Source organism: Danio rerio, chromosome 20, assembly GCF_052040795.2.
Source record: "Danio rerio strain M-AB ecotype USA chromosome 20, GRCz13ab, whole genome shotgun sequence".
Taxonomy (NCBI): domain Eukaryota; kingdom Metazoa; phylum Chordata; class Actinopteri; order Cypriniformes; family Danionidae; genus Danio; species Danio rerio.
Window position 1 is genome coordinate 5303447 of NC_141040.1, and position 24678 is coordinate 5328124.

Genomic DNA, 24678 nt, shown 5'->3' on the forward strand with positions numbered 1-24678 from the left:
ACACTTCATGGATAAAAAAAGATATAAAAATAAATGTAAAATTGTTAGCTTAACGCTTGTACAGATCAAATAATAGTTCAGTCATTTACTGCTGTCATTAAAAGAAACAAAATAACACCATGATAACTCCTTGTGTTAGTCTGAACAGTCGCGCCATGCCCCCGCGAGTAACTGAGCATCGATTTGCCTGTGATTTCAGGCATTTGATGGTGATTTCTTAAAACCTGGCAGAACGAGTCAAAATCGGAGCTAAAATCATTCAGTCTGAACTCTGCAAATTCGTATTCGTTGTACAAGCTGCACGGTACAATTTTTAAGTTATGTTTACATTTACACAATGTAATCCCACATGAAAAAAAGTATTTACGATACAATGAATGTAGTATACTTAACCAGTTAAACTCTGCTTTTATTTTGGGATTTCCACCTGCATTTTGCCTACCCAAATATAAAAGCTTCCCAAATCCACATGCAGAGGTGTAAATGCAAAAATTTGGTATCATTTTAAAGAAAACCCTTTGAATTTTCATAAAACACTATTGAAAGTGTTTAAAATATCTGTATATGTTGACTGTAAATACCTAAAAAAAGAGGTGCTTTTTGTATTTTTTTTTTTATAAACTCAAATTTGATAGTTTACCTTTTAGGTTCTGTGTGGTCTAGGGTTAATTTTGGTGGTTCCTGCACATGTCAGTAGTCATAGGAAAAAAGAAAAATGTCTCTACCATAATCTATGCAAAAGTTATTGTATTCCAACTAATGAGAGGTGCTACATAAGCCACAGGGAGCGATCATTGTTTTCATATTTCACTATTCTTTTGTTTGATCAAACATAATTCACTGTGTTTGGACCACGTCTGACATATAAAAGGATTACTTATGCACATCACCTCAAAAACAGAGGAGAAATGGCCCTGAAGCACACAGCATAAGGTAAGAGATGACAGCTGTCTGTGCTATCTGGGGCTGCTTATTGATCATAAATGTATTGTTTTCACTTCTGCGCCATGGAAACACCGCGATTCATTCGACAACAGCTTGATATGTGTATATAATTCAGTAAAAAGAATGCTAGAACCGTATGAGCACCGGCAAGAGCTTTCATTTGAGCTATAACTTGTACATGTGTCATATATGAACCATATGAGAAATATGAAAATGAACAATACCCAGCTCGGGTATCCAAATTACTGTGTATTTAAGAGTAAATAACTTTTGTACAGTGGAATTAAAACCAAAGTGATGCATATGTGCATAAAATATAGATTCTACACTTTCAAACGAAACCACTTACGGGGGTCTGGTGCAATGCTAGCCCTTTAAATCTTAAAGCGAAAGTCGATGACGTCACGGACCCGGGCGGAATATAACTGGTTGTATTCACTAAAATAAAATGTGATGTATTGAAGTATAATATACCATGAATAGTTGTACAAAAATTAGTGTAACTTCTTTACATTAGTTGTAGTACAGTCACAACAACTATATAATTAACACAACAGATTAAATCAATTACTTAACTATAGTATAGTTCAATAACTATATAATTTTTGATATACATGACTAGTATTTTTTTTGTGTTGGATTATAAACAGCACAGCTTTAATCCTTCTATTTGCAATACATTCCGTAAAAAAAACCTTGTTATTTTGTTCTTTTAAGCCGATTCAATCGCCCCGAGGGAGTGTCAAAATTCCTGTAGAATGACATTAGGTTTTGTCAGTGATAACAGAAATGGGTTCAGCCTCTGAAATACCTGCACTGCTGGAATGCAGCCTATTCAAAGGGCCAAAATTCCTTACCTGGGTGAATAGTTGCTCTGACAACATCATGCAGTAATTAGTAAAACGGATGAACACAAAGACCTGTGCTTAAGTAGTAAAAGGATTAAGTTAAGCATGTACGACAGGACTTTTTAACAAACCTTTTACTACACTGAAAAAAATTATATGAACGCTTAGACCTGACAGAATAGGTTTTTAGGTCATTGTAACTTATTAAAGTTAATCATGTTCTAACTTAAATTTTATAAGTTAAGTAAGCTGTTTAGCGCGACATAAGTTCAATGGACTCATAAGGTTAATATGATTCAGCTTAAAAATTTAAGGCAACCATTATTTGTTTACAGTGTAGGTATGAGTTGCATCAATTAATGTGGTCACTATAGACTTTAAGGCACAATTCTACCCTTTAGCCCTTCCCCTTACCGTTTTATATTCATCGTTTTGTGCGTTCCCGTGAAGGGGTAGGGGTGTCCCAATTCTCTTTAGCTGGAAGACTTAGGGGGTAAGGGGAAGGGGTGAATAGACCTTCGAATTAAGATTTTTCATGACCACATTCGAAAACAAAGGAGTAAGAAAATTTCCCAGAATACACCAGCCATAAGTGTCATTATTATGAATTTTAACAACAGAGAAGCACATGTTTTAATATATTCATAACTGCGTTCATGTTTTACAGTCATGTAAAAAAAAATGCTGAAATAAAACCCGCTAAATTTTGCGATCTATAATCCATAATCATAACTCCTGTATAGCAGTTCCACAACATTCTGACACTCGTTGACACTGGAATACCCTGTCAGAAAAGTCTAGTGGCTGGGAATGGGCTTTTTACAGTGTCTGCTAAGTTAATATCGTTTTTGGTGTTGATGAATATGGCTTTGGTGTAAATGCACAGTATAGTTATGATCTTATTGCGACATTATATCATTATGATAACATAATATATGCCTTCAGTAATCTCCTGAAGATAAACACCAAAAAATAACACAACTGGAATAACTACAGCAGTCGTGATCGTCTGATCTTATATGAAGCAAGAGATCACGATGACATATGACAACTCGTGCAGGTGTGTAGTGCTGTCCCAATTCTTAGGGCTAAATTTTAAAGCCCTTCCCTTTCACCCTCGGTTTTAAGGGGCCAAGGGGAAGGGGTACAAAAATAGAATTGGGATTGGGCCTTAGTAAGCTTTTATATTTTAGCAATAGTGCTTTACGACAAAGTTCATTCCTATTCTTGTCTAACAACTTCACCCCAGCAGTAAATTATTGACAAACACTGTAACTTGTTCTACAAAATGTCCTACATTTTGTTTTGTTTTGTTTCTTTTTGTACACATAAATGTTTTTATGTGAATTCCCAAGGTCTGGCAGTAATTATAGGGTTGCTTTAAAACAGACATAGCATTCAGACAACCCAATAGATTTACCATTTCTTATATAATGCAATTCAACTGTATTCAAACAGTGCTAAAACACAGAGTGGTGCATTTTATGAGACAGTGCTTAAGATAGATATATGAGTCTATTCGTTAAAAATTCAGATCCCTTCACATTCATCTTTACATCTCTTAGTTTGTTAGACATGAAAAATTGACGCTGCACTACCTGTGCTGTTTAAATAAAAGATAAGATCGGAAAGATGTTTCGACACAGAGGGACAAGCATATGAGCTCATGCGCCAAAGCCCCCGAGCACAGTAGCATGTTAGCACAAGCACTTAGCCTAGCATGCCATTTTGCACACCAGCCTTTAAGTCACAAAGAATGTGAATAGAGAAACATCGTAAGAAACAAGCCAGATAAGAGCTTAGAAGAAACAGAGTCCACCACCACTTAGTAAAAGTGTGATAAAGTTACCTTCATGGACAGCTTTGATAAGCTGTAGCGGCTACAGGGCTAGAGGACACAAGAGACATTTACAAACCAATTAAACAAATACATTTTTACACAGTTTGTCATTGGTTACCTATTCAAAGAGTTTCACTTTGGCCACTTCCAGGCTGGTTTTCAACCATTTCCAGCCAGGTCTTAGCTGGCCAGGCTGGTAGATGACCTGGAGCCCAGCCAAAACCAACTATATCATTTTCCAGTCCAGTCCAACTGGACATTATCCAGATTAGACCAGGCTGGAAATGGCTGGAAACCAGCCTGGAAATGGCCAAAACCCCTCTAAAACCAGGCTGGTCAACCAGCTAAAACCAGCCAACAAGCCTAGGCTGGTTTAAGCTGGATTTTTCAGCTGGGTTACTTAATAGTTTCCTTTAACCTTGAAGGCTTTGAGTAGTTGGTGTGTTTTTGGTGTGTTTTATTATAGGACAAAACTGTGCAGTGCTGTGGCCCTACAGGAATCCAGTTTGAGATCTAATGGCTTAAGGAATCTTATGTACTTTTCTTTTCAAACTGCAAAACCAGTGTTTATGTGTTCAACCACAGTGTTTGGACAGCAACAATGAATGTCCTTCAACATAACCTGTCATCTGATGAACACACTTATAATTAGACACATGAGTAAAATACAGTACCGTTTGGAATGGATTCAGTTTGTTTTAATTCGGTGGGAAACAAATTTAAATACATAATTTGGTATATTTAAACACATTTGTCACGCATAAAATTACAATAAAGGAAAAATTTCAAAACACCTACAGTTGAAGTCAGAATTATTAGCCCCCCTGTTTATTTTTTCCCCAATTTCTGTTTAACAGAGCAGATTTTTTCAACACATTTCTAAACATAATGGTTTAATAATTCATTTTTAATACATTATTTATTTTATCTTTGCCATGATGACAGTAAATAATATGAGTAGATATTTTTCAAGACACTTCTATGCAGCTTAAAGTGTCATTTAAAGGTTTAACTAGGCAGTTTAGGGTAATTAGGCAAGTTATTGTATAACAATGGTTTGTTCTGTACACTGTCGGAAAAAAATAGCTTAAAGGGGCTAATAATTTTGTCCTTAAAATGGTGTTTAAAAAATTAAAAACTGCTTTTATTCTAGCCGAAATAAAACAAATAAGACTTTCTCAAGAAGAAAAAATTTTATCAGACATCCTGTGAAAATTTCCTTTCTCTGTAAAACATCATTTGAGAAATATTTAAAAAAGAAAGAGGGGCTAATAATTCTGACTTCAACAAGTTCCCAAGTCTATTTTCCTAATGATTATCTAATTGGTGATACTGGATCAGGGCGAGGCAGTGGCGCAGTAGGTAGTGCTGTCGCCTCACAGCAAGAAGGTCGCTGGGTTGAACCTCGGCTCAGTTGGCGTTTCTGTGTGGAGTTTGCATGTTCTCCCTGCCTTCGCGTGGGTTTCCTCCAAGTGCTCCAGTTTCCCCCACAGTCCAAAGATATGCAGTACAGGTTTTGGGTAGGAATTGGGTAGGCTAAATTGTCCGTAGTGTGTGTGTGAGTGTGTGTGTGTGTGTTTCCCAGAGATGGGATGCGGCTGGAAGGGCATCCACTGCGTAAAAACTTGCTGGATAAGTTGGCGGTTCATTCCGCTGTGGCGACCCCAGATTAATAAAGGGACTAAGCCGACAAGAAAATGAATGAATGAATGATACTAGATCAATACAGTCTGTTATCCTCAAATTCATGCAGGTGTCCAGACAGAGTAACTGCAGGTGCTCCTCACAATAACCACAGAAATATATTGTTTTATAATCGACCAGATTCTATAAGGAGACAGGACATGAACGTCTGCAAAATGAATACTTGCTGGACCTTTCCATGAAAACGGACCTTTTAATCTCGGAGTCACGCAGGTGTAAAAGAGGTTAAAAAAGTGTCATCGATGACAACAGTTGAAAGGGCTTGCAGAGAAAGCTTAACGTAGGTATCCTGGGAAATCAAGAGTTCAGCTCAGTTTATGTGCGCTCAGGACAGCGTTCTCTGAAGGATTGAGCTCTCCTCTGAATTAATCACGCTTCAAGTGAATTCAGTCCTTCTCAGAGGACAGCAGCCCGTATTCTCTTATTTGACCAGAGGGAGAAAGCAACTCTCTTGCATTTTAATCATAGCCTTACAAAGTGCTTTCCAACCTGGGGATAAAAAATGCTTTCAGACATTCAAAGCACTCTGTTCCACATGTTCGGAGAAAGAGCTTTGCCTCGGAAAGGCGCAACAATTTAAGCGTATCGCCGTCTGCTACACCCACATCCACTGCGAGACGGAGGGGGGCTGGCGATGAAAACGTAATGAGGATATATGATTAAAAGCGAGAATTATTGCAGATCCAAGGACTTTTTCTTTCAAGCCGACAGCCCTGGCAGCACTTTTGGATTTGCTTCTGTGAATATCGTGTTGAAGGCTACCTACAAAGGCCTTCATTGGAACTTCTTTGTGTCAGTATTTCCAGAGCCCACACAGTGTTTTCAGTCTCACTACATTGTAAAGGAATAAATCACCCAATGAACTGAACATTTTTGGACCACTATACTTTCTTTGCTGGAACACAAAATGTGAAATGCTAAAGGATATTCGGTAACACTTTATAATAACTACACACTTTGAACCATTTATTAGGCATTAGCATCTAGTAAATTCATTATTTGTAAAGCATTAAGTCTACATTAATAAATGTTAGTAAGCAATTTATAACTGTAGCTACAAATGCTGTATTCTTGACTTACAACCACATGTATAATGTGCTTAATAATTGTACTTTCATCCTTTGTTAATAATTGATTTTCATTACTAATTTAAGTATTGCATTATTTACAAACCATTTGTATTTAAGAGTAGTTGGAGGTTTTAAGATCATTCATAATGAGTTAGCAAATGATTAATAAACTTTTGAAATCAAGGTTTATACATCTTATTATTTAGGCACATATTAATGGTTACTATGTATGTTAACAAATGCTTTATTAAGTCAACTTCATGCAGTTTTGTGACCTAATCTAAAGTGAGGACTATTCATGCATTATAAATCCCTTATAAATAATACTTAAAGACTTGGTATCAAATGAACAATAATCTTTGCAATCTTATCTAAAAAGCAAAATTACTATAAATAATAAACATTGCTGAAAAACAAGAGTGTCAAAATACAACAAAATTGGATAAAACAACAACAAAATAATAATTTTAACAATATAGCAAGATGCAATGTTTAAACTGTACAGTAATTTTATTTTAGATCAGGTTGCACAGATTTTCCTTTCATTTGTTACAGTTTGATTTGTGTCTCTTCAAATAAATAGAAATGAATAATGTTGTTTATGTACTTTTTTCCTTTTTAGAATTTAACTGACTCTTCAATAGTCATTTATAAGGCCTTTATAAAGCATAAATAGTCTTCACTTTAGATTAGGTCTCAAAACTGGATGACGTTGAGTTAATAAAGCATTTAATAACATACAAATTAACTATTGGTACATGCCTGAATAACAAGAATTATAAATGTTAATTTCATTACTTTATTAATCATTTGCTAACTCATTCTGAATGATCTGAAAAACCACCAACTATGCTTAAATAAATGGTTTGTAAATAATGCAATACTTATTTACAAGTATACAAAACAAGTTGAGAATCAAAAGACATGATAAAGAGAAACTATATCAGAGACGCACTATTCTTAAAGTGACAGTGCGCAATATTCCTGCTGTTGCCTGTTTTTATCATTAGTCAAACAACAAATGGAGAAAATCCCTCACTGCTCTTGACTGAAGGACTTTTGTAGCTAAAGTTTTATTCTTACAGTGAAGATGCTTAAAACACAGATTAAACATAATGAGCCTTATCATACACCCGGCGCAGTGTGGCGCAAGGCGTGGCGCAGTAGTCTTTTGGTAGTTTCAGCTTGGTGCAAGAGTCGTTTTGAGGTGTTGCGCTACGCTGTTTAAATAGCAAAAGACCAGCCAAATCCAGCAAAAACCAGCTTGACCAGCCTGGTTTAAGCTGGTCAAAGCTGGTTTTGGCTGGACTTCCAGCTTGGCTAGGCTAGTAAAGCTGGTTTTAGCTTGTCATCTCCCAGTCTGACCAGCTAAGACCAGGCTGGAAATGGCTGGAAACCAGCCTGGAAGTGGCCAAAACCCCTCTAAAACCAGCCTGGTCAACCAGATAAAACCAGCCAACCAATAGAAACTCTAATAGAACAACAGCATATTATAAGTCTGTAAAATAAACTATTAAAAGTGCTGATGATTGTGATGGTAAGTGCTGTATTGTCATCTTTCAGGTTATATCTCAGCTTTAATGCGCTTTTTAAATAAATAAATAGAAAACAAAGCAGCTGCTCGCCATCGCGACAGCAATAAGATCCAATGGACAGCCGACTGCTTTCACTCCCAAATGGCGGAATCCGGGGCTGTTGCTGAGCGCTGCTGTTGCAATGGAACGTTCTATTGAGTGTCGTCTCTTGGTCATTCTAAGTTATTTGCTTTGGGTGAACCATCCTTTACCTGCAAGCCTATTGAGATTTTAAACAGCAACACGCTAGGTTCATTTTAAGAGATGAACATTTAATTGCACCTTCAATTCTTTTAACAGGCACGTTTTATTCCCACCTACACAAGCTTAAGGTGAAAGAACTAACCCAATCCTATTCAAGTGTAGCGGAGAGTGGGCTGCACCACTGCTCTGCTTGGATGGGTTCATGGCTAGTGTTTTGTTGTAGATGTCTCTACAATATCAGGCGAATACATCTGTGATATAGGCAAACTGATTGTGATGGCCTCGGGATAATTAGATGAAGTTCAATGCTCTTTTGGATGGTAAAACCCACTCATTCTCCACAAGAGAGGTTAAATCGAGGACACAGACACTTCATGATGCCCACACAATCCTGGCGTGACGGTAAGCTGTTCCTTCATCCTGCTGGAGGGGATACTGTGCGCCACATTTGACACAGTTTGTCCCATCATGAATTCAAGATTGGCTCCCACTCTCATAAGCCCAAATATCAAACAGTGAAGTTGTAACAGAACCGAAACCTAGGCATAGATTGCTTATTTTTTAATTACTTACTTGTGACAGCAGTTTGTTGTTATTGTCCTCTAGAATCCGGACCTTGGTTTCCAGCTGCCGAATGTAGTTGGAGGATGCATCTGCAAGACAAACGTCCAAATAATATTCAATTCCAAGCTAATTCACAATAATTGAGATTCTAAACAAATAATTACCGTTCTAAACATTTCAGTCCTGCATCCTCTCCTTGTAAGTTCAGACTTTGCAAGTTTGATATAGAAAACAAACTCCCGTGGACATGTCGGGTAAATCTTCAAAGGGAACAGCGTACTCTATAAGCGCATTCGCATCACCCTGGCTACATTGTTTCACTTTCTTAACAATAAAATGAAAACAATTATCAGTTTTAATTATCAATAATGGCCATTATAAAAGTATAACGTACATTAAGTGTATACATTATAGGAAATAAAGGCAAGCAATCAGTCAATATACAGAATGCATGTGGTACATTAATTATTAACTGTTCTTTGCGCTAAGCCAAAACCATTAGGGATGGGAAGATTCATCGATATGTATCGATACGCGGTCATGCGCGTGCACGATGCGAGTGCATCGGTTGAGCAGCAGAGGATGAATGAAATTTTGGAAGCAAATCGAGATGCATCGGTTTTTGCGAGATGCATCGATTTTTCCGAGATACAGCTTATATTTTTAATATAGAATGTATTTTTTATTTATTAACAAGTGTTGTCAACCTGTTTTTGGCGCATAATTTAATCGACCTACATAAAGTAAGCCTTAGCAACGGATTTGCGGATGTGTACACTCACACTACAACTTAGTGTATCAGGTGTGCGGATGAAGCTAGTGGAGCGCCCTCAGAAAGCGCGAGAAGCAAAACAAACATTTTATTCCTCACTGAGTTTTAAATCTAAAGTATGGCAAGCAACATTATGGATTTAGGGATGGACGACATGACAGGACAGATGCAATTTGCAAAATGTGCCGCGCATCTGTAAAATACGCGGGCAGTACGAGTAATCTGAAATCTCACTTGAAGCGGCGCCACGGTGTTGTTGTGAAAGCATCTTCCAGTGTTCCTGCATCCCCGGCTTTCGCACTGCTTCAACCAGCTCCAAAAGTGGTGAGAAAAGCATTGCAAGTTTTTTTTCCGTGCGCAACAGTTTTGTGCGCTCTACGCCAATAACGAATGCAATTGCATTGTTCACCTGCAAAGATATTCAGCCTAGTGTCACGGAGAACGAAGGTTTTAAAAACCTCCTCCTGTTAATTTTTATTTAATTATAATAATAATAATATTAATAATAATAATGATAAAAATAATGGGTGGCACAGTGGGTAGTTTGACCATCTCAGAGCAAGAAGATTGCTGGTTTGTTATATTTTTATTAGCCTGTTGTTTACAGTGACAGTGATGTTTCAAAGCAGCATAACACTGCTAGTTCACAACCTTAAGTTTTGAATAATCAGTGGCAAAATATCTTTGTAAAACTTGTTTTCATAGTTGAAAAGTTAAATCACAATTCTTGTTGTGCAATGGTAAACCTTTATGTTGAAAGAGTGCAAATATATATATATTTTTAATATATATTGCACTTATACATTCTGTTTATCTTGAAAATACTTAAATAATATGTGCTATATGTTCTAAAATGGCCCTCTACTGTAAACTGACACTCTGGCTCTGAGAGAAGAGCCAGTTTGTAAAAAAAGTCTTGGTTTTGCTTGGTTTATAAATAATCAAACTCATTCAATGGCACAGCATCCTCTTTTACATAATCTCATAAACTTGATCTAATAAGTTAGTGCTGAAATATCGAATCGTATCGTGATATGGGTGTGAATCGTATCGTGTTGCATCGCAATATGTCACAAATGTATCGCTAATATATCGGATCGTATTCTTTGTATCGAGATGCGCATCGGATCGGCATTATAGCTTAGATGCCCAACCCTAAAAACCATAGATATATACACTAGATATCGCATAGGGACCCTGAGCATGCGTCAATAGCGCCGCCACATTGGTACAGTGCTCCCAGGACAAATGTCATTCAACCGCACTAGTCAAGACAGTGTTATTACGTGAAGATGCGGGACTTTAGCGCTGTCTACGGGTGTAGTAACGAGCAAACAAAGAAAACAAAGCACAAATGCAGAATTTCATAGGTAATATTAAGTTTTTTTCTGTTTTTGTATGTTCTGAACTTTTGTGCTAATCAGGTAACGTTATTGATGATAACAGTCACTTACTGCATTCACCATACGGCAAAGCAGCTCCCACTCGCACTAAACACTCGGCTTATGATAGTTTTGTTGAATAATATCAGCAAACAATGCAAAAGAAATATGACAACGAGATGCTGCGCTGCCAGAAACTTGTATTATGTCGGCTAACGTTAGTGAAAGAGAAGTTCGGGGGATTCAATCACAAACGGATCGCTCCCTCCGTCAGTATGAGAAGTGAAAGCAGGAGAGGAGCTGTGTTTCAGGACATGATTAGATTAAATTTAACAGGGAGGGTGGATATTACATTACTGTACACACAAACACAAGCTTTTTGTCAGGAATGCCCGTGCGGTCACTGATCCATCAATGTAGAAAAGTGATGTAAAATTATAATTTTCGTAATTAGAAAAAAAAAATTACATACTAACATCCAGGAAAACTCCAGATCATAGATATATGTGTATACTGTATGTGTATATCTCTGGCTTTGGATGGCCACAGTCCTCCACTGTACCTTGGTCCCGCATTCATTTCAAAGGAGCGCTACCCTGTAGCAAGATGGCGGCACTATTGACGCATTCCGTCCAATAGACAACAACAGGCCAGGCGACCTCTAATGTATATATCTATGGCCAAAACACGTTACCTGAGAACAAGTAATAGATTCAAAAGACCAAAGTCGGGGAATATGTTGTTAGATATTAACAACAAGATGAATTAAATTTAGTGAGATTAGATCCAGCGGTAGATCCTTGATGAGCAGTCCGACAAGCACAGTTCTCATTTGGGTAGCTATGCTGCAGCGCATGCCAGAGAGTGTGTGTGTGTGTGTGTGTGTGTGGTCACATGATGTGCATTTTCAGTGGTGTGGTGTAGAGTTGTTCAGAAATGATGGGTAAAACGCTAGTATGGACGCGGATCGTTTTCATTCTAAAACGCCATTTTAAAACTAAAACGTACTAGTGTAAATGGGCCTAAAAGTTTCCTAATGAAGAAAAAAAAAACAAAATAATGTATATGTGCACTGAAATCCTCAGTAAACCATTTTAAAATCAATCAATACATTTAAGTTTTTGTAAAAATCTCGGATATGACATATATATATACACACATTTAAAAGATTACCTTTGCTTTTTGGTCAAACTAATTATTTAGAATTAGCTAAAACAACACAATTCTTCAGTTTTTTGGAGGATAACTTTGCTTTATGTTCAATCCACTTAAATTAGTAAAAGTTAACAAGCTAACCTAATTCATTCATGCTGTCCCAACGCAGTTCGATTGTGTCAAACCTAACATTTTTTACCGTGCAATACTGATAATTTCACTATTGTGGATAATCATAAACTTTCTTAGCAATTTCATATATACTTTCATAATCATATTTTCTTTTTTAAATATTTTCCAAATGATGTTTAACAGATTCAGGAAATTTTCACAGTATGTCTGATAATATTTTTTCTTCTGAAGAAAGTCTTATTTCGGCTAGAATAAAAGCAGTTTTTTTTTTTACTTTTTATTTAAGATTTTTCAATATGTTTTTTTTACAGAACAACCCCTTACCCAACAGTTTACCCCTTATACGCAAGGGGATACATAAAATAATACAAAAATAATAATTATGGAATTATATTAATAACAAAAATAAAGAAAGAAAAATAAAGAAGGAAAATCAATAAAAAAATTATAATTTTAAATAAATAAATAAAAGGTATTGCCATCATAATTACTTTGCAGGGGATACATTAGTACATCAAGTTACTTAAGGTTGCATTGTAGTTACATCAAATTACAGTGATAATATGTCAAGAAACCTCTAAATATACATATATAAATGTGTCATAACACTTTTCCACCTCTTCAGAAAAATATCAGTCTTCATTTGTAGGCATGCCGTCATTTTTTTCCATTATATAGACCTGTTTAAGTCTCTAAATCCACTGAGCCACCTTTGGAGAACTTTCTTCCATCCAATGTACTGTTATCATTTTTTTTTGCAACCAGCAATAAAATCATTAAACATTTCTTTAGGCAGTGCTCCCAGTAAGCACATAACTGGATCGAGGGGTATTTCTATATCTAATATCTATTTCATTTTTCCAAAATTCTTGAATCTTAGGACAGTCCCAAAAAATGTGTGTATGATCTCCAATTTGACCACATTTTCTCCAACACAAAGCAACAGATGGTCCTTTTACATATGTAGATATTAAAATAAGAGTTTTAAAGTACCTAACTTTTACTTTCCAATCAAATTCTTTTCATAATTGATTTTTAATTTCTTTATGACATCTTTCACATAACTCAGTTGTTTTTAATTTTTTAAGCAGCATCAAGTTAAAATTATTAGCCTCTTTAAGCTATATATTTTTCTCGATAGTCTACAGAACAAACCATCATCATACAATAACTTGCCTAATTACCCTAACCTGCCTAGTTAACCCAATTAACCTAGTTAAGCCTTTAAAAGTCAATTTAAGCTGTGTAGAAGTGTCTTGCTTCTATAAAAAATATCTACTCAAATCTTATACTGCCATCATGGCAAAGATAAAGTAAATCAGTTATTAGAAATGAGTTATTAAAACTATTATGTTTAGAAATGTGTTGAAGAAATCTTCTTTTCGTTAAACAGAAATTTGGGGGAAAAAAACACAGGAATAATAATTCTGCCTTCAATTGTATATTCACCCTGAAATAAACATGACATGATAGTGTTGGCAGGGTGTAGAAGATGGACAGTATAGTTATTAGCCTAATAGCTAAAGCTACAGCTGTGTTCTGAATAAAGCCCTCAGCCGTGGACAGTGAAGCACTGCTGGGCAGCTTCAAATCCCTAGCGACACGCTAATCTAACTTCATCTGGCTGACTGAACTATGGGCACGAGCCAAGCCGATTAAAAATCAACTCTGATCCGCAAAAGCCCTGGACCAGCGACCTAGAGGAGAGATCCTCTCACAACCAAAAATCACTCCAATCCACAACCAGCAATTGGAAATGTGACTCCAATGCCCTAAAGCTGTTTTGGAAATTCAATTCCTGCCATTCCAGGGAAGCTGAATGTTTTTTTTGTCTGCATAACTTTCCACATGAGATGAATACATAACTGATGTTCATTTGCCAGCCTTTGGCTTTAATTTTATTTTTATATCCAGCTTATTTTCAACATACTGTAAGAAGGTTTCCGGTGTCATTAGATTAGAACTGGTAGTTATTTTACCAGTGTAAAAGCAGACTGTTCAGCTGAACTTGTGAGTAACTCTTTCAATGAAGCCTGTGTGTTTCAATTTATTGCATGTTTGATTTCTCTGTTGTTGATTTCTCTGTTCTCTGTTGATTTCTCTGTTGTTGTAGCGCTTTGGGTCTTAGAAAAGTGCATTATAAATAAAATGTATTATTAATATTATTATTATTAAAGGGCACCTATGATAAAAAATCTACTTTTCAAGCTGTTTGGACAGATCTGTGTGTTGGTATAGTGTATAGACCGTAATACTGGGGTGATATGAACACACCCAGTCCTTTTTTTTAATTTAACTACAAAAAAAGGGTCGGCCAATTGGAGCTGTTTTCAAATCGATCGCACCATTACGTAGGTGTGCGATCCCCCCGCCCACCGAATTGATTGACAGCTGCGCGCATTAACATGTTCCGGTAGTCGCGTGTATATGTCAACAAGACCAGACAGACATACGCAAAGCAACCGGGAATAAAAGGTCTGTTCTGTTCGCTAGGATCAGCAATCATCATTAAATGTGATTAAGAGTAAGTTTTACATGTTTAAAGTGTTTTAAAACAGAGTATGTGTGTAATTAATTACAGCGATTTACTTCAGCTTTACTTCATCAGCACAGCCGCGTGTCAGAACAATTATAAAAGAAGACGCTTCAATCCCGGTTTGTGGAAGTTAAATCAGGTTTATTTTGTACATTAGCATAACAGATATCCACACTTGAGGTTAGCCTTAACTAGGCTAAGCGCGCTTTGTCTGTCTGCCTGCCTGCGTGTGTATGTGTGTGTGTTTGTGTGTGTGTGTGTGTGTGTGTGTGTGTGTGTGCACGCGCGTTAACTTTGTAACGATATTGTGTGTGACTCATCAATGCAACTTCACAATACTGATTAGTAAAGGTTAGTTCTTACTGTAGTATTTCTCACAAACGCTACGTGAGACCTTCTTCCTTTAAGTCTGTCTGTTGTCTGACGCAGCTGAGGGAGGAGGCATGTAGAAACAGTGGGCGGGAAAGAAAAAGCTTAAAGGCACAGTACGACAAAACCACCCCCTGCTGGAAATCAGTATAAGACAGCATCTTGTAAAAGGTATAATAAAAAATCTGATGGGTATTTTGATCTGAAACTTTATATACACATTCTAGAGACGTAAAAGACTTATATTAAATCTGAAAAAAGGGGTAACCTAGGTGCCCTTTAAGAGTATAGTGAATCCTTTATAGATGACTAGGCATGGGCCGATATAAGATTCTGATGGTATGACCTTGGATAAAAATATCACGGTTTCACGGTATTGTGATTATTGTTCTAAAAGATATTCTTTTAAATGTCTGGGGAAAAAACTTTTTTCGAACACAAAATATTTTAATTTGAGAAACATTCATTCATTCATTTTCTTTTCGGCTTAGTCCCTTTCAAGAGTTCACACTTAGCTGATGATTGATAATAAAACTAATTTGGCGTGCTGTCCCGGGAGAGAGCCCTGAGCTTATAAGATCCTCGAGCAATGGGCTCCCTCCTGTTGCAAGGCGAGAGGGGAGTTTGAGCTCAGGTAGATCTCGATGACTCCCCCTCCTGCTTATTGTAGCTAAGTGTCAGATATGGATGCTGAGAAGGTGTTCTCAGAGTTTAGCTAAAGTATTTGGATTAATTGTTTAGGGTGCTTGTTTTGAACTGTGGGAGGAAACCGGAGGACCCGGGGAAAATCCACGCGACCACGGGGAGAACGAAAACACAGAAATGTCGCCTGGTTTGGAAAGGAATTAAACCAAGGGCATTCTTGCTGTGAGGCAACAGCGCTAATCACTGGCCACCGTGAAAACTGTTTGAAACCTGTTTGAACTACACTGTTCCAGTTACTATGACCATTTATGTGAAGCTGCTTTGACACAATCTACATTGTAAAAGCGCTATACAAATAAAGCTGAATTGAATTGAATGGGCTGATCTGAATACTGTATGTCAGAAACTGCTGATCTACTGGGATTTTCATGCACAACCATCTCTAGAGTTTACAGAGAATGATCAAAATAAATAAATAAATAAATAAAAATCCAATAAGTAAAAGTTCTTTGGGCGCAAATGACTTGTTAATGCCAGAGGTCAGAGGAGAATGGCCAGACTGGTTAGAGCTGATAGTTACAACCAAGTTACTGTATGCAGAAGAGCATCTCTGAATGCAGGACACATCGAAGCTTGAAGCAGATGGGCTACAGCAGCAGAATACCACACCGGGCCACTCCTGTCAGCTAAGAACAGGAAACTGAGGCTACAACTCGCGTAGGCTTACCAAAATTGAACAACAGAAGATTTGAAAAATGTTGCCTGGTCTGATGAGTCACGATTTCTCCTGTGAAAGTTAGTGCCACAACATGAAAGGATGGATCCATCCTGCTCTTTATCAACGGTTCAGGCTTCTGGTGGTGGTGTAATGATGCGGGGGATATTTTCTTGGCACACTTTGGGCCCATTAGTACCAATTGTCAACGCCACAGCCTACCTGAGTATTGTTGCTGATGGCTATTTCCAGTAGGATAACGCACCGTGTCATAAAGTGAATCATCTCAGACTGGTTTCTTGAACATGACAATGAGTTCACTGAACTCAAATGGCCTCCACAGTCACCAGAGCTCAATCCAATAGAGCACCTTTGGGATGTGATGAAAGTGGAGATTTGCACCATGGATGAGCAGCCGAGAAATCTGCAGCAACTGCGTGATCGATGCCACAAAGGATTAAGGCAGTTCTGAACGCAAATGGGGATCCAACACGCTAGCAGTAAGTTGTACCTAATAAACTGGCCGGTGAGTGTAGATGTGTGTGTATATATATATATATATATATATATATATATATATATATATATATATATATATATATATATATATATATATATATATATATATATATATATAGCGCTGTCCAAATTTACACGTTAACGCATGCGACTAATTTTAAATAATTAACGCATTAAAAATTTTTTACGCAATTAACGCAGTTAAAGGTTTTTTTTACTTCTTGTTGTGGTGGACGTGTGTTTAACATGCAATAAATGACCAAGGAAGCACTTTTTGAAGGCAATTTCAGTATAAAACAATTAGTCGCATAACCAGGCTCTCCAAAGTTTCATGCAATTTCGGGTGTTTCATTTTTAACGTTCGACTTCTGTTGTAAGTTGATACCGCATGGCGAACAGAAAGAAAATCCTCCGCATTTCGAGACTCGGTGTTCCTTTAAGGTAAGGTTCCTTTTAAGGCTACACGGTAGAACTTTAATAAGAGTATTATCTTAATCATTTTAAAATCGGAGTATTGGTGTCTTATGCAAATGTACTCAGAACGTCTCCGGTGAAGCTGTCAAAGACAGGGCATTACAGGGCCAAAACGTCTGCAGCGCATTGTGTGTGTGTCTGTGTGTGTCTGTGTCATGGGTGGAGTGAGTGACGTATCCGAGTAGGGGGCGAGAGGGGTGTGCAATGTATTTAACGACCGGTTTGCGAGAAATTATCATTCATTTGCGGGCATTTGGGAGTCTCTGTGCACTTGCGGGTTACTCCTAGTCTTAGCAACTGGATGAATGTAAAGGAGGATTAAACAAAATTGTTTCTACTCTATAATGTTCTCAACTCACAGCAATAAAACTTTACAATGAGTGCAACAGTTTGTATTCTATAGTTTATTATTATAATTTTTCATTTTCCATATTTGCAATATCTGTATTTTGGCATTTTTTTTGCAGTCCACTTAGAATCCAACATGGAAATCAATGTTTTCTTTATTGGCATTGATTGTTTTGAAATTTAAATGTCATTAACATGCCTGTGTTTTCATTTCTGTAATAAATATGGCTGTCAAGCCAGGATCTTGATGGTTTATTGTGGGTATGTTGTTTACATGAAGAAATCTGTGGTACAAGTTAAACAAAAATTCTATTAAACAATTATATTTTGAATTTAAACATTTTTTGTCTTGCGTTTACATTAATTTTACATTTAAATAGCCAAAATTACAAGTTTCAGTATTTTAAATGCGATTAATCGCGATAAATTTTTTGAAAAAGGTGCGATTAATTAGTTATTTTTTTTATCGATTGACAGCACTAATATATATATATATATATATATATATATATATATATATATATATATATATATATATATATATATATGCAGCATCATTAATTTGACCAATTTCACCCATTATTCTGCTGCTTTTAGTTCATTCCTTTCTTGCACACACAAGCAGTAGTCAGCTCCAAATGTATTGAGAGACAGCACAGCGAAATCATAATCAAATCAATCTGACGTGCTGATCAGCTATTTGTGCATGTTAGCTCAGTGAACTGACATGGAAGTATTTGTGTGTGGCGGCACGACGCGGATGAGCGCATTGGGGGGTGGGGGAGCGAGTCTGTCCCTCTCGCTTTGTCGCTTCCAATCGCATCAGCAACGCTATGACCCACTTCCATAGCCGACACTGCGGCACAAGGCTCACGCGGGAATCTTCAGGAAAGGCCGCATGGGCAGCAACTGTGAAGCTGTCTTCGTGACATCACAGGCAGCCCCTCCTAACGGCAGTCACACCCAAAGCCCACAAAACGCAGCAGGGGTTTCAGATAAATTCCAACACGCTGATGTGGACACTGCTAATGTCCACATTTTTTAAGGTGTAAGGTTGGGGAAAGAAAACACAGACTAGTATGAAAATTATACAACCTATTAAAAGTTTGAATGTCACCGACAATTCACAAAAACAAACCTGTTTGTGTGTGTGTGTGTATGTTTGAATGAATCTTGAAGGAAAGCAAAAAAAATAAAAAATAGCAGGAGGGAAATATCTCAGTGCAAGCTTTCGATGGGTGTGTGCACGAAGTTGCTGGATCAATTGCTGCAAGATGTGGCAGTCCAAGCAGAAACAACAGTCCGTACAGTAATTCATTCCATACTGTCTGACCTCATTCTGTTAGAAAACTACAGCTCGGCGGACAATGAAACTTAAATTAAAGAGAGATGGGAGGGAGGGAAAGAACTAAACTCAATCTGTCTGAGTTTGGATTTCAAGCTTGGCTAAAAAGAAAGTCGGAAAATAAATCACGTTGATGCACAAGCTTTCTGGTCTTCATTATAAGAACAGGAAAGTAAGAGCAGAAGAAAAGAATGTTTGAAAAAATATAAACAGGGTAGGCATACATGCATTTGGATACTGAATCTTGACTGGAATTCCACAGGCTTATAATGAGTTATCACTATTATTATTGCTCTGTTAGGGATTTGAACAAACTAGCTTTACATATTCAAGCATATAATAGCGTGATTTTTTTATTAATTTATATTTTTAGTTTTTTTCTTAACATTTATTTAAAGATTTGCAATGACAGAACAGTGGTATACAGTAGGTGTCTCATGTCATCATATACAATTATACAGCTATCTGTTAAACAATCGTCCACCGGCTTGTAATTCAAGTTTTTTTGAAGGGTAAAATTAACGAAACATAAAAAAATATATAAATAAAACTAAAACAAAAATAGACTTTCAATGTACAATTCTCCAAAAAGTCCTATAAAGCAGAGATTCTCAAGCTTTTTCACTTTGGGGCCTACTTCTTTCTCCGATCAATTTTTGAAGGCCCATCAATCTGATATTTTCTCTAAAATGTTTGTATGAAATGCTCATTTAAACCTTTATTTCTAAAAAAATAAACTGAAACATATATATATATGTATATATATATATATATATATATATATATATATATATATATCTATATATACATATATATAGATATATATACATATATATATATACATATATATATATACACATATATATATATACATATATATATATACATATATACATATATATATATACATATATATATATATATATATATATATATATATATATATATATATATATATATATATATATATATATATATATACATATATATATATACATATATATATATATATATATACATATATATATATATATATACATATATATATATACATATATATATATATATATATACATATATATATATATATATATATATATATACATATACATATATATATATATATATATATATATATACATATATATATATATATACATATATATATATATATATATACATATATACATATATATATATATATATATATATATATATATATATATATATATATATATACATATATATATATATATACATATATATATATATATATATATATATATATATATATATACATATATATATATACATATATATATATATATACATATATATATATATATATATATATATATATATATATATATATATATATATATATATATATATATATATATATATATATATATATATATTAGGGCTGTCAAAATTTGCGTTAACACACATGATTAATTTTAAATATATAACGCGTAAAAACCCCTCAAAAATCGGTTGAGACTTTTTTTTTTCAGCCAATGATGAACTTCCGGTGAAAGCTTTATGTGAATATTTTCAACATCGTAAAGTTGCTTTTACATCATCGATGTCATAATGTAATTCAAATATAATCTGTTAAACAGACTTAAGCGTACACTTAGTTGTTAAAGCGTAAAAAGAGATGAATAACCATTTAAACGCAGGCGCCGTCATTAGCCGCATTGTCGTTTTAAAGAATATCACAACGATGAACGCGGCAAGTATAAAAGCCTCGTCTGTTTCACGAGGTGAGCACTGCAGCACCAGGCTAAAGTATAAATCCAACCGAGAAGAGTGCGCGATGTATTTGAGGACCAGGAGACAGACGCGCGATTTCCAAGAGATTATCACTTATTTGCAGGAATCTGGAAGTCTCTATGCAGTTCCGGGAGACTTGGGATGTCTATTAAAAGTGAACGCTACGAGGCAGTATGATGCCGTTCTTTTTCATGTTTACCAGCTGACCGCTCTTTATATTCCCACTGGTACCAGTTTGTCCAGTAGCGCAACATGTTTGCCAGTGGACACAGAAAAATGCAGAAAGGAGTTGACCGCGATGACGAGGTTCGAGTCCATCAAAAAATAACTGGTAAAATCTGAAAACGTGGTAAAAATCAGGCTAGGGCTTTTCTTTTTCTGGATTGCTTTTCACTGTCGGTTGGATTTAGGGTTTAGGAAAGCGGGTGGGTGCTGGTCAATTGGTGCTTTCGAAAACACTATTGGTTGGGTTTAGGGAAGTAGGAGGATGAGGGGATCGGTCGGTCAGTCAATCAGTTAGTCAGGCAACAGCGGCCTCTGGTGGATTTACGTGAGAAGAGTGTACACAAATGGCACTCGCGAGAGAAATTTGAGATTTCAAAAGAATACACAGCTGCCTCTGGTGGATTCGCAAAAACAAAACAAAAAATAAAACAAAAAAAAAATCATAGGTCCTGGCATGTATTTGGCACACTCCAGAAATGTATAACCGTACATTTTTAGAATAAGCCTGGGTTGGGATAGAGGTATGAGGAGCGATCCAAAAGTGCAGTTTTAGGCACTGGACAACAACAACACTTTAAATCGTATCTTGAAACCATTTCTAACACAGTAACTAGCTACTAGCTCACAGGTATTCATGTTGTTTTTCTCGGCTTAAACTACACTATTTAAAGCTGTATAGTTTCTGGGCCACAAAACAAAAAACACAGAGACTTTCTTTTTTTCCCCCCTCAAACACTCCCTCGGCTACTATTCATCTGGCTTCCCCAGACAAACAAACAGTCCCACCCAAATCTCAAATTCTTGGTTGCTATGCAGCTCCTCAGATGCTCAAGGAAATTAAACATCATTGTGAAACCAAAAACAGCACGACATTTGACTTAATCTATTTAACTTAACCGAAAACACAAGTGATAGTTCAAATCAATGACGCATTTAAACTGGTTTCATTCAAATGAACCATCCACATCAAACAATAAAACAGCTAGCAGAAGATAAATAAGTCAATGAGCATGAAAACTACAGAAAGAATGCATCACATTATTGAAGAAGAGACATTTTCACTTTTAAAAATGCAACAGGGCCTGACCTTTAAGCTTGTCCTCCTCAGAAGAATCACACAAAACAAGCATGATATCAAAGATAGAACGCATCCTTGATCACTGTCAGCTTCCCCTCAGTCAAATAATGCCAGAGTCATATATCTCCCACTATGGGTTTTTGAGAATGTACAACGTATGTAAAACAATGTGAAGACTTGTGCGGCCACTTTCGCTTCCCCCCTGAACTTGAAAATATGATTGACAGAATCGTAGAAATGCTGGATTAAAATCGTCTATGGGGTCGAATCGAGATCGCCATCTTTTACGATTAATTGTGCAGCTCTAACTGTGACTACTTCAATATTTTTGATAAGCCGTGCTGGGTATTTCTCTCTGTCTAGTGCTGAATGCTGTCGACCAATCGCAACAGGCTGTCATCGGTCCAATCAGCGCAGATTAGCTTCGCACTAAGGAGGGGTTTGGGAACAAATGAATCGCTGAACAAATGATATGGGAGACGCTGGGATGATTAGGTAAAAATAAATGCATATTATAAGACCATGAAAGTGTTTTTTGACCTTGCATGTACATCAGCCTGTTAATGGAGACCCTTAAAACCAAAATATGACCCTTTTTAATGTATAATAGGGGCTCTTTAAAAGTGTAGTGCACGCATTTTATGTTAAACTTAATGCAAATGTGACAGAACTGACCCAAACATGAGGACGATAATAGTATTTATTTGTACATATGTTCATGTTTTTAATCAACTGATGTAAATAATAACTACTTAAAGTTGATATTTCTGAAGTTTTTTTCTTCTATTCAAGTGGGCTGAGGACAAAGATAATGACAGGGTATTTACAATTGTAAAGTGTTTTTAATAAAGAACAAAAATCTGAGAACCAAATTAATGACATATTTCTTCACAGAACCACTCACAGAAATCCACCATCAGGCCATTTAGTAATCTTTTAAGATGAAATACTTTTATTCACTGCATTTATGTTTTTATTTCAAGGACAGATAATGTACGCTTCTGGTAGAATGTCGTAGGAATTAGCTGGACGGCCTTCAAAACTATACAATACTAAAATCCCAAACAGCTCTGTATTCAAATTCCTAACATGGACAAAAACAGAAACCAACGTTTGTTTTCCAAGGAAGAAAAGTAAGTCATTACAGTACACCTGCAATCATTACCTAGACATTTTTTGTTCGTTTAATCATTGACTGCAACAGTGACCTTGCTCTACACTTGAGCACACAACTACAAATGAAGCAATTTGCTCCTAGCTGAGTCGCCTCCTCAGGAAGACAAATGTGCTGTCGATTTGCTCTGTTAGGAAGCCAAGGAGCGTTTTAATATTTATGTCTTGTGTTTAAAGGGATTCATGCTGTCAAATGAATTATATTTCTAAAAGTGAGTTGTCTTTTAAAAGACTATGTTTGAAAAGTCATTATTTTGTCATGCCACTTAGTGGCACTAATGATGGCAAAATAATACAATTAAAAAATCACCTTTGTTATGTATGATGCCAGTACTTCAAACTTACATTAATCTTCAAAAGGAATAGTTAATCCTATAAATGAAAATTCTGCCATTTACTCGTTTCTGAGTTTCTCTTTTCTGTAGAACACAAAAGAAGGTATTTTGAAAAATGTTGAAAACCTGTAATCTTTAACTTCCACAACATCTGTTTACTTACATTGCACGTAACTGGTTACAGGCTTTCAGCTTTCTTTAAAATATCTTCTTTAGAGTTCATTAAAAAAAAAAAAAAAAACTTGTAAGGTTTGGAACCACTGGAAGGGGACTACATTTTGGGGGGGCAGAGGGTTGGGGGGTAAACTATTCTTTTAAGCTTGAGCTCCCAGGCGTTTTAGGGTGCTTTCACACCTACACTTTTGTTTCGGAACGTATCTCGTTTGCCCAGTTAGCGCGGTTCGTTTGGCATATGTGAACAGGGCAATCGTGCTCTGTTCCGCGCCAAAGTAATCGCTCCGAGATCGCTTGAATGAGGTGGTCTCGGCTCGATTGAAACGAACCCTGGAGCGGTTCGATTGCAGTGAGAAAGCGATCCGATCCGAGCGCAGTTATATCACAGTGTTTTATGGATATGTAATAGGCATTCGGCTATATGAAGAGAGAATTATGAGTAGGGCGGGAAGTTTCGCGAGTCTCCGGATGCCCGCAAACGAGTGATGATCTCCCGGTAATCTCGCGTCTTCCTCCCGGTCCTCAAATAAGCATCGTCGCGCACCCTTCTCACTCCTCAGACACGTCGCGCGCTCACCCTGTCAATCACCACCAAACCACCACCTCTCCTGACAGCTGAGCGGGACGCTGCAAAATAAACCCTGACACTCTGACCAATGTGAGGAGAGTTTACTCACACGTATCTTGTTTTAGCTCTTTTGGTCCGATTAGAAACTTTGCAGTGTGAAAGCGAACAGCTCCAAGAGCAAAGAGCAACAATGTAACAATTGTAATCT

The 24678-nt window shown here is 36.4% G+C and overlaps 1 protein-coding gene across 4 annotated transcripts in view; it reads right to left on the reverse strand.

Moving 5' to 3' along the window:
- The window catches only part of ccdc85cb (coiled-coil domain containing 85C, b), a 74299-nt gene that overhangs the window by 17392 nt on the left and 32229 nt on the right, over positions 1-24678 (reverse strand). The window contains 2 exon segments of one of the 4 annotated variants that reach the window (NM_001002628.1): positions 3643-3681; positions 8759-8838. In NM_001002628.1, coding sequence (NP_001002628.1) covers positions 3643-3681; positions 8759-8838 — 119 coding nt within the window. 4 annotated transcript variants of the gene reach the window in all.